The sequence below is a fragment of the Mugil cephalus genome, chromosome 12 (genome assembly GCF_022458985.1).
Source record: "Mugil cephalus isolate CIBA_MC_2020 chromosome 12, CIBA_Mcephalus_1.1, whole genome shotgun sequence".
In the NCBI taxonomy this organism is placed as follows: domain Eukaryota; kingdom Metazoa; phylum Chordata; class Actinopteri; order Mugiliformes; family Mugilidae; genus Mugil; species Mugil cephalus.
The window spans coordinates 7,112,484-7,128,103 of NC_061781.1; the positions used below are offsets into that span (position 1 = coordinate 7,112,484).

General features: G+C 40.2%; 1 protein-coding gene across 1 annotated transcript in view; it reads left to right on the plus strand.

The window, feature by feature from the left end:
* The first annotated feature begins 1,012 nt into the window (after positions 1-1,012).
* LOC125018214 (polycystic kidney disease protein 1-like 2) overlaps positions 1,013-15,620 on the plus strand; it is a 39,138-nt gene continuing 24,530 nt past the window's right edge. The window contains exons 1-12 of the mRNA XM_047601990.1: positions 1,013-1,325; positions 2,055-2,213; positions 2,306-2,494; positions 3,621-3,731; positions 5,049-5,196; positions 7,748-7,758; positions 8,129-8,319; positions 9,957-10,173; positions 10,282-10,424; positions 13,109-13,276; positions 13,869-14,006; positions 14,253-14,399. Coding sequence (XP_047457946.1) covers positions 1,013-1,325; positions 2,055-2,213; positions 2,306-2,494; positions 3,621-3,731; positions 5,049-5,196; positions 7,748-7,758; positions 8,129-8,319; positions 9,957-10,173; positions 10,282-10,424; positions 13,109-13,276; positions 13,869-14,006; positions 14,253-14,399 — 1,935 coding nt within the window. The remainder of the gene's footprint in view (positions 1,326-2,054; positions 2,214-2,305; positions 2,495-3,620; positions 3,732-5,048; positions 5,197-7,747; positions 7,759-8,128; positions 8,320-9,956; positions 10,174-10,281; positions 10,425-13,108; positions 13,277-13,868; positions 14,007-14,252; positions 14,400-15,620) is intronic.

Below are 15,620 nucleotides of genomic sequence, written 5' to 3' on the forward strand. Positions count from 1 at the left end.
GTTGTTTTCGAAGTTTCACGTCAGCTTTTTCTCGTCTTTTTGTCCTTATCACCTCGCTCCAGGAAAGAAAGGAGTTCTTTGTGTGATGTGCGCATCACATGAGTCAGATACAGTAGATCATTTATTGTTTGCCAGTTCTAAAGCACAGATGAGGAAGAACTAGTTGTGAGGCGAAAAGATGAATGCAGTCCTCCCTCTGCACACAGCGGCCCGGTGTTGACAGATAGGATCGCATGCTGACATGGCTGAGTAACACTGTTTTCTTTTCTTTTTTTGGCAATTTACAGAAACTCAATTGTTATCCATTCAGTAGAAAGGCAAATAATGGTTTCCATAAATTTTATGAGGAGCTCATGTTTGTGCCACGTATCCTGTGTTTGCAGATCCGGTCAGACCTAAAGCAAAATTGGGTTTTGAAAGATAATGAATCTATACAAAATACTGACGTTAAAGGGTTTTAAAATATATTTTTAATCCATTAGACAGGATTCATGAAAAAGTATTATATTTTTATGACAAAATTATGTTGTTGTTTTTTTCCAATCAATTATACTCAAGACATGGTTCAATAAAGCTTTTTCCACTGAACCATTACAAATGTAAGCAGGTTTCTGTCATCATGGATAGAAACACACATGTCTAATTTGGTTCTGCTCTTAATGAATCATTCATCATTTAGTGAGTCATAAAAAAAAACCAACACTACTAAAACCTCACCCTCAAGTACTCTGCCATCTGTTTCAAGCTGCGCTCCCTAGTTTCCTTTTGCTTTTGTTGCCGCCTGTGTACAAAGGCAGTGCATTCATTGCTTTTTGAGTGACTCTGGATGTAAGGTAAACAACATTACACAGAGACGAGAAAAAGGTGCACGGGATGCACCCGTGTCTGACCCTTTTAAAAGCAGGTTGTCAGTAGGCTGCGCGCATCAGAGTATCAGCAGTGCTCTGAAAGCTCCAACAATTTAACAGAGGAGCAGCGAGAACTTTGCTTTTTAGAGATGAGAACAGAAAGGATGTGCTGGGCAGTCGTGCACTTGCTGATGCTGATGACGCTCGGCTGTCCGTCTGGCGCCGAAAATGAGACATCTGTTTCTTGCCCTGAACGCCAGAAGGCCTTCAAAGGCTCGTGCTTCGAGGTTGTGGGCCTCCGGCGCTCGTTTTTCGGTGCTCAAGCCTGGTGCGAGGAGAGAGGAGGACACCTCGCCTTCATCCCTGATGAAGACACCCAACGTTTCCTTCAGAGGCTCCTGGACTCCGGTGAGGACATGTGGCTGGGGCTGGCGACGTCCTCCAGTGCATATCAGCAAGAAACTGTGTCAAGTGAAGGTAAGACGGGAGACAAAGGAGGACAACAGATTACTGCTAGGCTAGATCATGAACTGTAAAAGTAAGGATCTGATGAAGTTCACATCGACCTCTGACTGATGAGTTCAGATCAAAAGACCTTTGCATGAAAATGCCCGGCAGTGCTGTGAAAATGAACACACTACCAATGAAACATTTTATTTACGGTGATAATGCTTTGGCAAGTGATTTCAGGAAAAAGGGATATATGTATATTTGGATTGGAAGTGAAACCTAAGAATGGAAATAACACAGGATATACCCCTCAAATATCAATATCAACCACTTCTCTCAATGACTCTAGACTTAAAGGAGTTAACAGCCTTTTGATAGTCTCCAGCACACTGAAAAACTAGTTCACGCATCATATCCAATTTACCGATGTATCTGCAAGGCACGATTATTATTTACATATTTTAAAAACTGTGTACACACACCAGGTCTCTATTTACTCCACCAAGTGTTCACAAAATGCATTTGGCCTAGAAATGATTATTCAACTACATGAAATATTCTACCAATTTTAAAGTGTATTGAACTCAATTTGCATTGCACAAATATTTTACTCCTTCCAACAACAGGAGTACTGTTTGAAATATTGTGGCACTGCAAGTGCTTGACGAGAACTCTGGGGTAAATGAGCAAAGGTAGATACTGGAATCAACTGGTTTTGCTCCATGTATGTTCAGGAGTGACTGACTTCATCCCCAGGTCCTCTGTCCTGGCTGGATGGATCACCTGTCACCTACTCAAGGTGGGTGAGCAGCCCACAGCCAGACGCGGCTTGCGGACACATGTTGAAAAACTCTGGCTTCCAGTGGGAAGCCACCAGAGACTGCAACAAACCGCTGCATTTCGTCTGCCAGTCCGGTACGTGTTCCAACACAGAGTCTGGGCAAAGCAGCCATCTGAATCTCTCTGTGATGGATTACCTCTTTGTAACGCTTTTAAATTCCTCTCAGAGTTTGGGAGGTCCATTGCGTGTGCGGATCATAACACCAGTCTGCGGTGCGGCCTTGGTCAAGTGATAATGATAGACGGCGGCTTCTACGGTCGTAAGAACATCCATTACTGTCGGGCCCGACTCCCTCCGTCATCATCCAAACAACAACATGAGTGCGGCTGGGTGGATGTCGCAGAATCAATAACAGGTGAAACAAATCTTTTTTGTGTGTGTGTCCAATACACACAACCCTGTTTTTGTGTAGTTAGTAGTCAGTTATTAGTCTATTATAATTTATACATGTATATCACTTCCCGCAGGCTTGTAACTGATCAGCACAATAATCATAGCTTTATGACGGGAGTTATCTGTTCAGTTTGCCGTAATAGGAAAACAAACACTGATGAAAGGCTCTGCATGAATGAACGCCGACATGAAATTCAATTCACTCGTGAAAGGAGTGTGGCAGGTATTACAAAGTACACATTATGTCACTGCTGACCTCCGCCTGAAAAGAATAATTGCCCATTGGGACATTTTTAAAAGAAAACCCGCACGATCATAGCTCAAAAGCTTAATGGCCTTAAAGATACATAAATGATATCCCTCTCAGCAAATATTGACTCCTGTATTAAACTGTTAAATTATTCATTCATTAGCCAAACTCGCTCTGCTGAGGATCTAAGTGCCCTGTGCACACCTAAACTCAGTTTTGTCCTCTCTAGAAAAATAGATGAAGTTATTATTGTTATTAAATACATACATTGCTGTTTTGCTGATGTCACACTTTAGCGTGCATTCACTGACTTTATGTATTTACTTGCATAATAAGCTTTTCAGCTGCGGGCTAATAGGTCCGATACCACAAAGAGCTGGTCTACTGGCACCTTTTAATTGAATGAAATATACAAAGCATTGTTTGCTGTTCAGAACACTTTGCTTTTTACCAGGCTTAACTGACTCTACACAGGAATTACTACCACTTTGATCCGCCCATGGATTTATTTGACTTGCGCTCACTAATTGCTTATGTTGGCATACAGATGATATACTAACAGGTGCGCCCTCTGTTTCTCCTGTAGAGCAGCAGAATTGGTACTGCTCGTGATTATTTCTGTTTTTTAAAATGGTCTTCACAATATACTGTCGTGTTCTTCGTAATTAGCCTGCGCAAGTGCTTTACAGTGTTAAGCCTTTCTGCGCGGGCGGATGCAAAGTGCTTTGCTGTAAGAAGCATGTTATTCGAAATATGAAACAGCAAATATGCAAAACTGTCCGTGCAGTGATAGTCGTTAGCGTGGCCATCAGCTCATTCTCTTCTGTGTGTTTCCCAGCTCACTGCCAGGGCCGGCAGATCTGCCAGATTGGCGACGTTATGAGCTCCCTCAGAGAAACGTGTCCTGGGCTGAGGAGCTACCTGTCTGTGGACTACCACTGCAGAGATGGTGGGTCACGGGAAACCAGCTCAGTTATCTTTCTTTTCCCCCAAGGAGGAATTCTACATGCAGCAGACGTCCCGCGGATTGGACCCTGACCCTTGTCATTTTTTGTGTTCAAAAAGCAGAAGAAGCCTCAGAGAAGTTACGCTTAAGATACAGAGCTTCTTTCAGTCTTTCAAAACTTTGCCAATTAATTTATTTCACAAGACATTTTGGTCCCTGTGGGTAATTTCGCTTATAATGCGCGTCTTGACATGTTTAAAAAATTATTTTAAATTATCCAGTCAGGCGCTATTAAGGGAAGGCATTAGGAAGGCACAGACAGACAGCAGTCAAACCTCAGACGGAGGAAAACCACGTAAGAAATGTGCCTGTGCTCTTCTGTTCTCTTCTCTCACGTAGTTATCCTTTGTGTCTTCAGTGGAGCGGAAATTTCAGGGACAGAGAAATTACATGCGTCATGATCTGCTTTGCACTTTGTCTCGTTTTATTATAGGAGCGGAGCGTGAATAAGAATATTCTAATTTTTTTTTCCTAGGCTTTTATCTTGTGTTTTCCTTACTTGGTGGCCTCCCTGTCACTCGCTCACGTGCTTGAATGGGAACGGGCCACTGCTGATGTTGTAATTAACACCTAAGCTTTTCCTTAAAATGACATCCAAATGTCTGTGTTCAGAACTGCCTGTTTGTCACAAATTTGTATGCTGGAGCGGCAGTAAACACGTTCATGACAGTGACATTTCAATGATAAGTTATGTTATGAATCATAGACCATCTCTTCTTCATACAGTGGGGTGAACGTTACTTCAGCTTAGTGCTCACACTGAATTTACTCCTAACAAGTTTGAAGAGTAAACGCAAAAGACTTTCTGTGTCTGTTTATTGTGTTACCTTGTCGTATATTATGTCTTGCAGAGTCCTTAATCTGGATGCATTATATTTAACATAAATGTGTGTAAGCTTATCAAACCTATTAAAACTGACCAGGTAATATTCAATAGGCACGTTGTACTGTGCAGCACACTGGATGGTGATTGGTCTGAGGAAATAACAACAACAAAATAGTGCGACTAATTCAAATGTGAAGATGGTGGGTGTAATTAGCTTATTCAGTCTGTTTATCTGACGATTTGACACGTAACAAATAGACTGACAGAAAAGGGCAGATCACACTGGTGAATTAAATGTCCCTGTAATGTCTGATCCACTCTGCTGTCTGCTCAGATGATGTGCTTGTCTGTTCTTTTTTTTGTTCTTTCTTTCTGGAAGCTCAGTTGGTTACGAACACTGCGCAGAATATCTGCTCATTCTTTCCCTCCACCAGGACTCACGCTGTCAGTGAACGCCACGGCTGCTGTGTTGGATGACGTCACCATCCGAGTGAAATGGCTCCTACATTTCCCCCAGGAGAACTTCAGCTGCAAGCTCAGTACTGGAGATGGCCGCGTCATTTATCGGCATAGTCCAGCGGGGTGAGTAACAGCATTTACAGATGCAGGTTTGAAACAAAAATCAGCAATTTGCGTCACCTCGGATGGTTATGAGTAGCTGTTGTTAGTCTGTGCTGACCCCTACCTCCTGTGTCACCCCATTGACGTCATTCCACTCTGCTCCCAGTCCCCTGCTGCCCATTCCCCCATTTAGCAACAGGCACTTCCCCATTTAGAGCCCTCATACACACCTTGCCGCCTACCAATCTGACCAAGACATGTTGTCTTCAAACTCTGTGCCATTACATTGTAGTGATCCTCTGCTTGAACTGTATTCTTCCCAACACCCTGGATTCCAACCAGTTTTTCTTTCTGCCCGATCTTGTGGCTCTGTAAATTATCCAGAAATTCACTTATTGGTTGTATTCGGTGTCACTGAAATACCTGCTAGATATAGGTCCAAGGTGTGTTAAAAAGGAATTGGGAGTATTTAGTTGCAGCACAAGAAAAAAAAGAAAGAAAAGAAACGGATACGATGCACCGCCTATGTGTCGCCCACATTGTTTTCACACTGCAAGGTAAAAGTGCACGAACAAGAAAACAACTTCTGTTAGATAATCAAAGAAGTGCCTGAATGAACCATTATGCTGTGTTTTATTTACTGAACCAGAAGTGGTGTGCAGCACTCTCTTAATGAGACGCGAATACCAGTGTTAACAAACTCAGTAATTGCTACTTTCCATTTGGAGTGGATTGCACCAGTACCATATTTCCATACCTAGTCAGTTAAAAAGCACGGTTACACTAGCTGATGGACTCCCATATGCAGGCGAAGGCCAACACGAGAGGAATAAACTGAAAAGTTCCCCCTTATTTTCTTAATTCTTGTTTCATGTCAGCTCAGTGTGGGAGTCTCACATGAGTTGCTGCTCTCCCATTCATTGTGTGTGCATGTGTCACTGGAGCGGAGCAGAGCAGTGACTGGTGACGCGAAGACAACTCATTACATAAAAAGCTTTTCCTGCTGACAGCTCTCCTGCTCGGAGGTAGAGCTGCACCCTCACGGTAGCACAGCAGGACGGGTGTTGCCGCAATCTTGGCTGCCTGAGAAGGAATTGTCTTACTTGCCCTACAAGACCAATAATACACTCTTAATTTAAGAGTAATAATAATTTCTTATTCCCTGCCATAGTGGGGCTCTTGACCAACACAAAATAACTGGGCATAGTGCAATATATAATATATAATGTATCATATATGATCTTATTACCTCCTTAGATCATCCTCTCCAGTGTATCATAATTAGTTTTGGCAAATAAATTTCTTAAATTTTAATAGTTTAGTTATCTAACCTAGAGAAATAAATGATACAAGGCCTGTTACCATCTTCCGTTGAGGTAAATAAAGGAAACATAGCATCACTCTGCCTGCATGTCTTATCCCTGCACCACACAGCCGAACATTTATAACTGGCCTTAAAATGCTGACACTCAGTGCACACTCGTGGTTATTATCAGCAACTTCAAGAGTGTTGTTTTTGTTTTTCAGCTCTTTGCAGCGGTGTCACACTGCACACTGCTCATACTGTTTCATGCAGTTCAGCTGAGTAATACACTGCATTACAAGCTACTCCGGGTACTTCTGTTCAAACTTTAAAGATAGCATGATAGGGCGAAATCTATAACTAATTCATTTCAAACACAGGCTTATTATTTTGTTGGAGCATTTTGGTGTCTCATTAGATATTTGTCAAGTAAGCAGTTGCCAGAGCGAAATTGTCCACCTCATATATCATTTGTCCCCATGAGATCAATACCCTTAAATATTTATGTGAACATTAGTTTTTATTGTAAAGTATTGACATAGCCTGGTAAGTCTGGTAACACAGCATTTGGCTTTCATCATAGGGCATGTTATCGATGACCTGCCCACGCTTCCACCAGACCTGCTGTCTTTTTCATTAGATTAACACTACCTTCGCTCTTCCTCTACCAGTTACAAGAAAAAATTGGATTATACACTGCATTTAATTATTTATTCAGTCTTTCCTACACTCATGGTCCGACTGGGCAGCTTTATTGAGCAGTTGGCATGGCAACTTATAGTAATCATGAAGTTGCGTCCCGTTTCTACAGCATCAAATAACTAACTAAAACGAAACGTATTACAAAAAAATGACACTTGAACATCTCATTTTACTACATAAAAAGAGAAAAACTAACCTTAAAAAGAAATGATGTCTACTTTGGTGTTTTAGTTTGACTTCAGTCCTATCCACCAACACTGAGAACTTGGAGCTATGACCTAAACTTATGACCTATACTGCAGCCAGTCACCAGGGGGAGCTCTAGCTGCTTTGGCTTCACTTTTTGTTTATATATATATATATATACATATATACATGCTTTCCAGTCCATCAGCCTTTAAAGTCTGCCCTAATGATTTGCTTGGTCTGGTCAGTATTTTCACCAGGCAAAATACTGTATATCTGGATGTAGTGACTCCAGACCAAAGTTCTTCCATTCTGGGCAAAAGGAAGATGAACATAATGACTTCTCTCCTGTTTATTTCTGTATGTGCATTTTCTCCTCAGGTTTCAGAGTGGTATGGTGCACAAATACACTCATCCAAGCACATTTGTTGTGAGGGCTGAATGCATCAACAGTGAAATACATATTACAGCCCAGAAAATAATTACCATTGAAGAGCCTATCACAAAGATTGGTGTTATCAGATGCTATGCTGGGAACCTGTCTTTTGATGAAACCAATTGCAAAGCCCTATATGGAGGAGCATTTCAAATTCAAATGGAAGTAAAAGCAGGTAAAAGCTACAAAGGTGACCAAAATATCACAATTCATCATGTCCAATTTGGCACTGTTTTGATACAGCTATGTTTTAGTCATTTTCCTTCCCCAGTGTTTTCTGTAAAAACTGTCATTCAACATGCACTCATGTTTTTCGTTTTCTTCAGGTACAAATGTAGCCTACAGAATCCAAAAGGATGGAAAGTTGTTGTCTGGTTTATCTGTGGCCAGAGGAAATGTGCCCCAAAACATAACACTGAATACAGAAACGGTGAAGCAGCTCGGGCCAGGCTGCCACCGCCTGAGACTTTACGCTTCTAACGTGGTCACAACAGCTCAAGTGTCCACAGACCTGCAGGTAAATCTGCACTAAAAATCAATTATAAACAGCAACAGATCACACGGCTCCTCATCCCCTCATGTTTCTTTTATGATTTTAATGGCTGCGTATGAAAAATAATCTTGGAACCCTAACCCTAACATTTTGATCATTTGATTAAAGGGCTGATTGAGGAGGAATTAAAATTAACCTTTAATTATGGAATCCCACCAGCCAGTTGGCGGCATATCAGTAAACACCATAAACACAGTGGATATGTCACCCCTCTGGATTTCATTTAGATTATCATCTTGTAATATTGCCTCAGTGTTTGAAATTCTGAGCTCTAGTCCTGGAGTCTCCATTACGCTAATCAGTGCGATGGATTAAAACACTGGAACATGGTGTGAAAGTGTATCACATTTAATCATGGTTCAACTAGGTTTGCTGCCAGACTGCTAAACACACTTACTGATTGTAGAAGAAAGATAAAATATCCACACAGCTACAAGCCCAGATAACTTTGTTAACACAGAAGCTTTTTGTCACAGTTGTTACCGAGGCGATGTTATCACAGATTTGGGAAAAAAAATAGCGTCAACTTTATCACACTATTACACTATAACACAATATTGTTTGGTCAATGGGGAGAATGGAACATAAATGCTCTCCTTCACATATTGCATTCTCTATCTTATAAAGTTGTTTAGACTAGTCATTACCACATTAATGCCTTTTCAGAACAAATTAAACTTCCTGGAGGACATGCCATGTCAATAAATTGTCATTAAGAACTTAACTGAATCAATGCCCTGATTTCTTTTTCTTTTTTTTTCTTTTGCCCCCCGACTGGCAAAAACATGGTGAAATATATCAGTAAATATAGCGAGCCCGGGAAAAATGTGAATTATCAGATCAAATTAAGGACAGTTGGACTCGACAATGATCCATACGAACTTGTGTGAATTTGAAAAGCGGATTAGCCTCAGTTTCAGTTAGTTTTTGTTAGTTTTAGGCCATTTCATTATGATAAATATGGCTAAATAAAAATGCTAATGCTAAGAGCTTTACTGAGAAATAACTAACAAGCCATACAATACTGTAGCGTCCGACTAGATGTTAACAGGATGAAGAGGAGTGATCACATATTTCTGTTAATTGTTTTATTGTTATTATTGGAATTCAAATAGTGTCGGCCATAACTACCCCAAAACAACAACATCCACAAAGTCATGTGACAGCCCTCTGGAATGTAACTTAAGAAGTAACTTAAGATATGCAATCATCAAAAAATACAGCATAAATTAATATTACCTGACATTAAATGTAAACCAGAACACCAGGTTTTGGTCCCTGGGTTCCAGTTGTTTCTTGTAATGCAGCGATCCATTTACTTCTGTTTTCTTTGGCAGTCAAAGATATCTGTAAAAATATATCTCTGACTGCTTTTCAAATCTGTTGGTATACTCAATCACACAACGGCTCTACACTTTTGTAAATTAATTTTACAATTAAGGTGCTATTAAAGCCTATGATTCAAACAAATGCTGCTTTTGCCACTCAGTGGCCGTAACCACGGAGTGACATCATGCGCATACCCTCTATTGTACAGACAAGAAAATATGAAAAAGAAATTGTCATGTTTTGCCTTGTTTGAAATTCTTCATATGCTGCAGGTGTGTATTTTGGAGAAAATAGTCGGGCTCCAGGCCACCATGCTGACAGAGAGGAATGACTGTTCAGAGCCTGCAGATGTGGCTCTTGGTGTTTCCCTTGAGCAGGGAGCGCCTGTGGTGCTCTTCTTCTTTCTGACCGGAGAGAATAGCTCCTACTCTGAAACCAAAGAAATGAACACAAGGAAGGACATCTTTCACATTGGACACCCAATTCAAGGTGTGGAAAACATAATCAAAACTGGGCCGCGCGTGAGGCAAAGTACCTGGTGTATAACATGTAAGTGCAAGCTTGAGAATTCACTCAGCGATTTGTGTTTTGCTACAGGGCCTGTAGAAGTCACGCTCAGAGCATGGAACGTCTTCTCATCTCTGGAAGTGGATGTGGATACATATGCTTCCTGCAAAAAGGATTCAGTCGTTAAACTAAATGGTCATTATGACCGTTTCTTAAGACTTAACAGGAAAACGGTAATGTGTGTCTAAGGAAGAAGTGCCTCTTGTGGCTGTTGGCTGTGTTTTTGCTCCATACTTAAAAAAAACCCTTGTGTTTATTTTCAGAGAGAGCAGCATGTCAGGCTTTTCAGGAGTTCAATAGAAATCACTGCAGTACCTTCAGCTTCAATAACTAGGAGAGATCTTAGTATCACACTTTCAGCAAATGATATGAGTGCAGTCATGCAAAATGAAAATCGCGGAGAATGGCAATGCAGTAAGAATCAAACTTTTTCTACTTTTCAGTTTCATTCATTATAGTAGTATTATATAGTATAGTTACGTATGTCGAGATTTGTATAAAAGCTGTTCACACCAGTTTTAGTAATTACACAAACATTGTTGATGTATGACTAAGGTCCCTTAATCCCTTCTCTGTTTTTGCAAATAGAAAAAGCTACACTAAACTCTATTACTTATTTCCTTCCATAACTTTCTTTTTTGTAATCTTTTTGTTGAATGCTGTGCTCTCTTAATTATCTGGAGCATCAGATTCTTAGAGCCTTCCTTGGTTCTGTTTCATTCTCTCTTCATTCCCTAAACATCACAACATTAAATCACAGAACCTTGGTTACATTAGTAACTCTCTTCTCTTCTGCTGCTCCTACTTTCTGACTGTCACTACAGTTGCTTCTCTCTCCGGCTCTGAATAACAATCACTGCCAGTTGACACAAAATACGTCACAGTGCATTATTGCCAGGCGTGACAAATATCACCACAGACAAATGAAATTAAAATTTTGGTGTGCTTCAAAATAGACAGAGATGTACCTGCTGTTGATAAGATTAAATGAGGATTGTGTGAATTTGTTTGAGAAGAGATTGCATATTAATTCCTTTCCATTCCATTCCTAGATCCTGCACCACAGAATTAAATGCTTAATATGTTGCAGTTTATTACAATGTGTTGCTCATGTATTTTCTGAGCCCCATCTGCCTAATTGGCCATAGTGGAGTCCTATCATTATCACAAAACATATGTAAAAATAGTAACAATAGATTTACTACATTCTTTTTGCATGTTTCCTGAATAAAAGGTGTTAGGATAATTTCATCTGTTTCAAAAATTCCATTGACAGACCAGTCAGACTTTTTTTGAGTTGGCGATAATTGGTGTCAAACTGATATACATTAGGTACAGGGTCCAGGTCTGACAACTTTTTCAATGTTGTTGTTTCACAGAGGACCCCTGTAATTGTCAAGGACAATTCGTTTCGACGACACACACCATTGCGACAAGCTGCCTGCCAGATCCATTTGAGTTTTTTAAGTATCATTTTAATGTGATAAAACAAAGTAATAACATCGTGCTGATGACTGAATCTATTTGTATCACACTCACACCAACGCTCGACCAATCAACCGAGATAAGGTACTTAATTGTTTTTGTTTGCTGCTCTTTGCTTTCTACACTGTGCTCTTCTTGCCTGATTTGACTATTTCATGTATATGTATGATTCTATCCAATCTATGGAGCTGGGAGGGCTGTTTATCACACTAATTTTAGAAGTGTTATCATAGTACTAAACTTAAATTAATGATCAGTCATGAAGTAAGGCATGCAGTTAATTAGTTGTTGTTTTGCATTACGTCCGTAATTATTTCACCAATAATTACGGTTGTGTGTTAACCAGGTTGAACATTTGTTTTTCCCACAGTCTGAGTTGTATTGAAGGCTGTGACCCAGCACTGGAGGACACGGATACAAAAATTGAAATGGATTGTGAGAATACATGTCCTCAAGTTGTTTGGAGCATTGAGGACCCAAGCACTGAGAATGATTGGAAGGTACGTCTGGTAATAAAATTCTGGCCATGTGGCACAGACTCTAGCAAACTGTAGATTCATTTCTTTACAGGAAGAGACAAGGTCATGCTACAGAGATGCACAGAAAAGTCCACTCATCAGCATACAGACCGGTGGGACTCAATACACTGTGAGTAAAACCCACAAGGCCAAGGGCAAGTCCAGGCGTCAGGGTATCACCGTGGTGATAACTTATGGTACGTACCGTACTTACCTTAAATATGGAACTGAATACATGCAAGGAAATTAGTATTGTTTGTAATATGCCTCTTTTTTTAACCAAAGGGAATGCAGAACCACTTTACAAACAATACACCATAAATACAAACATAGAGGATCCAAGTTCTACTGAAAACCCTACTAGTCTTTCAGCAACCACCAGCAGTCCTAATAATCTCTTGTGTAGCATATCGCCACTGACGGGAACAATCATCACTTCTTTCAATATAACTTGCAACATGGAAATGCCATGTCCACAATGTCACTATTGTTTTAAGTCTGGAGGTGAGTATTTCCAGGTCTTTAAAACTTGTATTTATTCCATTCTTTATGGCACAGTAACGCCTTGTTACAATAATCCAAAATATTCTCTTGTTTGAACATTGTCAGGTAAGCATCTGCGTTGCAGTCACAACAATGTAGTGAAGTCTGTCTTCCTTCCTCTTGGAGACAGGAGCTCTGACTACAGTCTGACTATAATAGCAACTGCAAGGGACTCAGAATATGAAGTCAGCACCACTATAACTACAAAGGTTTGTCAAAAACAGGATAGTTGTGTTGAGAAGAGAACACATCTTGAAATACTATAATTGGCCTTTACAGTGACACTGTAAAAAAGGAATTTTTCTCCTCAGGTTCGGGACACCTCCGAAGATGATCTCAAAGAAACCGTAAAGAATGCTGTAGATGAGCAAAAGGAACTAGGTCTACTGTCAGGAGAAACTATAGGACAACTCATCAACTCTGTGGCCAATAAACTGAATGATCCATCTGATAGTTCACCTAAAGATTATAGAGAAGAGGTAAAAGCACTCTGAGACTGTAGTTTACTGAAATGTGCGTAGCCACTTTCATGATGCTGTGCTATGACGTACACATATAGTAGTGTTGACTGATTTACTTAAAGGATGCTTAAAGCCACTATTAGTGCATCAGACCAGCAACTGACCACTAACAGGAAGAGCAGAAAGTAAAGTTGGCTGTGGAATACAGAGACACTGGAGCTTCTTAAACTGCATTTTTTGGCACCTTATGTATCACTCAATCACTGGACTTTTCATGCAAAAAGTAGCACAAAGTACCATATACAGTAAACCCACCTGTAACCCCCAACCCCCTCCGACACACACTGACACATGTACAGATAGACACACAGCTTAAAAATTCTTTAGGCAGAATAAATAAAAACAATATTTATTAGAACAGGAGCAGGAACTATCGTGGGTGAAGAAACACCAGAGACTTGATAAAACCAACACCCTAAGACCCCTAAAAATACTATATTATAGGGGTCAGTGTGAGTTTAACATTGGGAATAAAAAAACATTTGTGCTGAGGATGGTCTTCAAAATGAATTATATGTCAATGATAAGTGCTTGGTGATGTCTTTTGAAGCTCCGTGCGATGATGGTGCGCATAATGACTGATACGATAAATGAAGTCCCCACGAGCACCCCAGGAGAAGTTCAAGTGGTTGCCAGAGGACTCAGCGCTATCGTTGAGAAAGGCGCTGAGCTCAGTCTCTCTGTACAGGTAATGTGCAGTGGTACCCAGCAGGATTTGCTTTTGCAGCGACTCCTTGCTTTATGTAAATTAAAAGACAACCCTACTTAGCTCTGCCCTGTAGCGTGTTTATGTATTTCAGACCACACATGGGAGATGTCAGATGTGTGAGTTTATGTTCTTGACATTGTAATGAAGTGTAATAAGTCCTTATTGCTGGCAGAATACCTCCCGAATGTGTCCATGTGACCATTAGTAGCTGATGCTCCCTTTCAGGAGGAGTCTTCATCGTTGTTCCAGAACCTCAGCTCATCTCTCCTCCACATGAACATCAGCAACTGTGAAGAAAACAAGAACGAAATGTACACTGCAGCGAGCATCATCGTGAGGGGAGTGAGTGACATCATGGACTATTCTTCCACTGTGAGTTCATTCACTTTAATCCTGGTCAATGGGATTTACTTGGGTGGTTTTAATATGACATGTAGATCCGTAGCTGTGACCCTTCATGAGGAATTTTGTCAATCCCCAAGTTTAATCTCTTTTGCATTCTTTATACTTAACAAGATTCTTCTCCAGTGTGAAAGGTAAGTTTATCTTGACACGTGTCCTTAATTGTCTGGGAAACACTGTATGTTAGTCAACCACCTGACCTAAAATGTTGTCAGAATAGATGAGTTTCGTGACCAGGAACATAACCAGCATAATCCAAGAGGATTGCAAAAATCACTGTTTGTGTTTATTCATCTAATTTTATTCTCTGAATTAGCTCATTATAAACTACTAGAAACCAGACCATAACTCCTCTTGTCATAAATGTTTCGATGTTTTGTTTTGTTTTGTTAATTGTCCTTTGCAGAAAAACGTCTCGGATGCCCTCCTCAGAACACTGGACAATACACAAGGTGCACTGTTGAGATTTACAGAGACCAGTGAGGGGCCAATTACAATCCAACAAGGCCATATTTGTGTATTTGTTAACAGGTGAGGTCCATTTGGCTCCTCCTGCCAACTAGAACCCTTTTTTATAGTTTATACCTTACCATACCTGCTATTTTTTAAACAATAATATGATCATCGATGATGGCTATGCTAAATCTGGGTTCTTCCAACACATCAAATGTAGCTGTACATTAATGCACAGGTAAACTTGATTTTCCCTGCCATAAACCTTCGGGGAACTCTGAGAGTTGGGTTGTGTTTAACTTAGTATCCGTCCACTTTGTGCCAATAAAGGTTTTTTGACTGAATTCAACAAAAGCTGTCTATATGTGCCACTAAAGCCCACTAACTAAAAAATATCTAAAAATGACTGTCTCTTGTCATTGACAGCAGATACCTCTTGGAGGCTCGAGTAGTTGCTTGGCAACTTCATGTTGATGACAAAATTTAGTTCATCACAACTTAGTTCATCACACAGATCACATGAATTAACTCCAGTGTAGAAGTTTCCTTCTAGTTTCTTCATGCTAGTTTGTGTGACCTTCTGGCTGTAACTGCTTGTTTGCCAGACAGACGTAATGTATTGACTTTATTACCGCATTGAGATGAGACACAGAAAATGCAGATATTTATATATAGAAGTTTATATGATCTGCCATTTAAATGTAATATATTATCATTATTATTATTATTAAAACAACT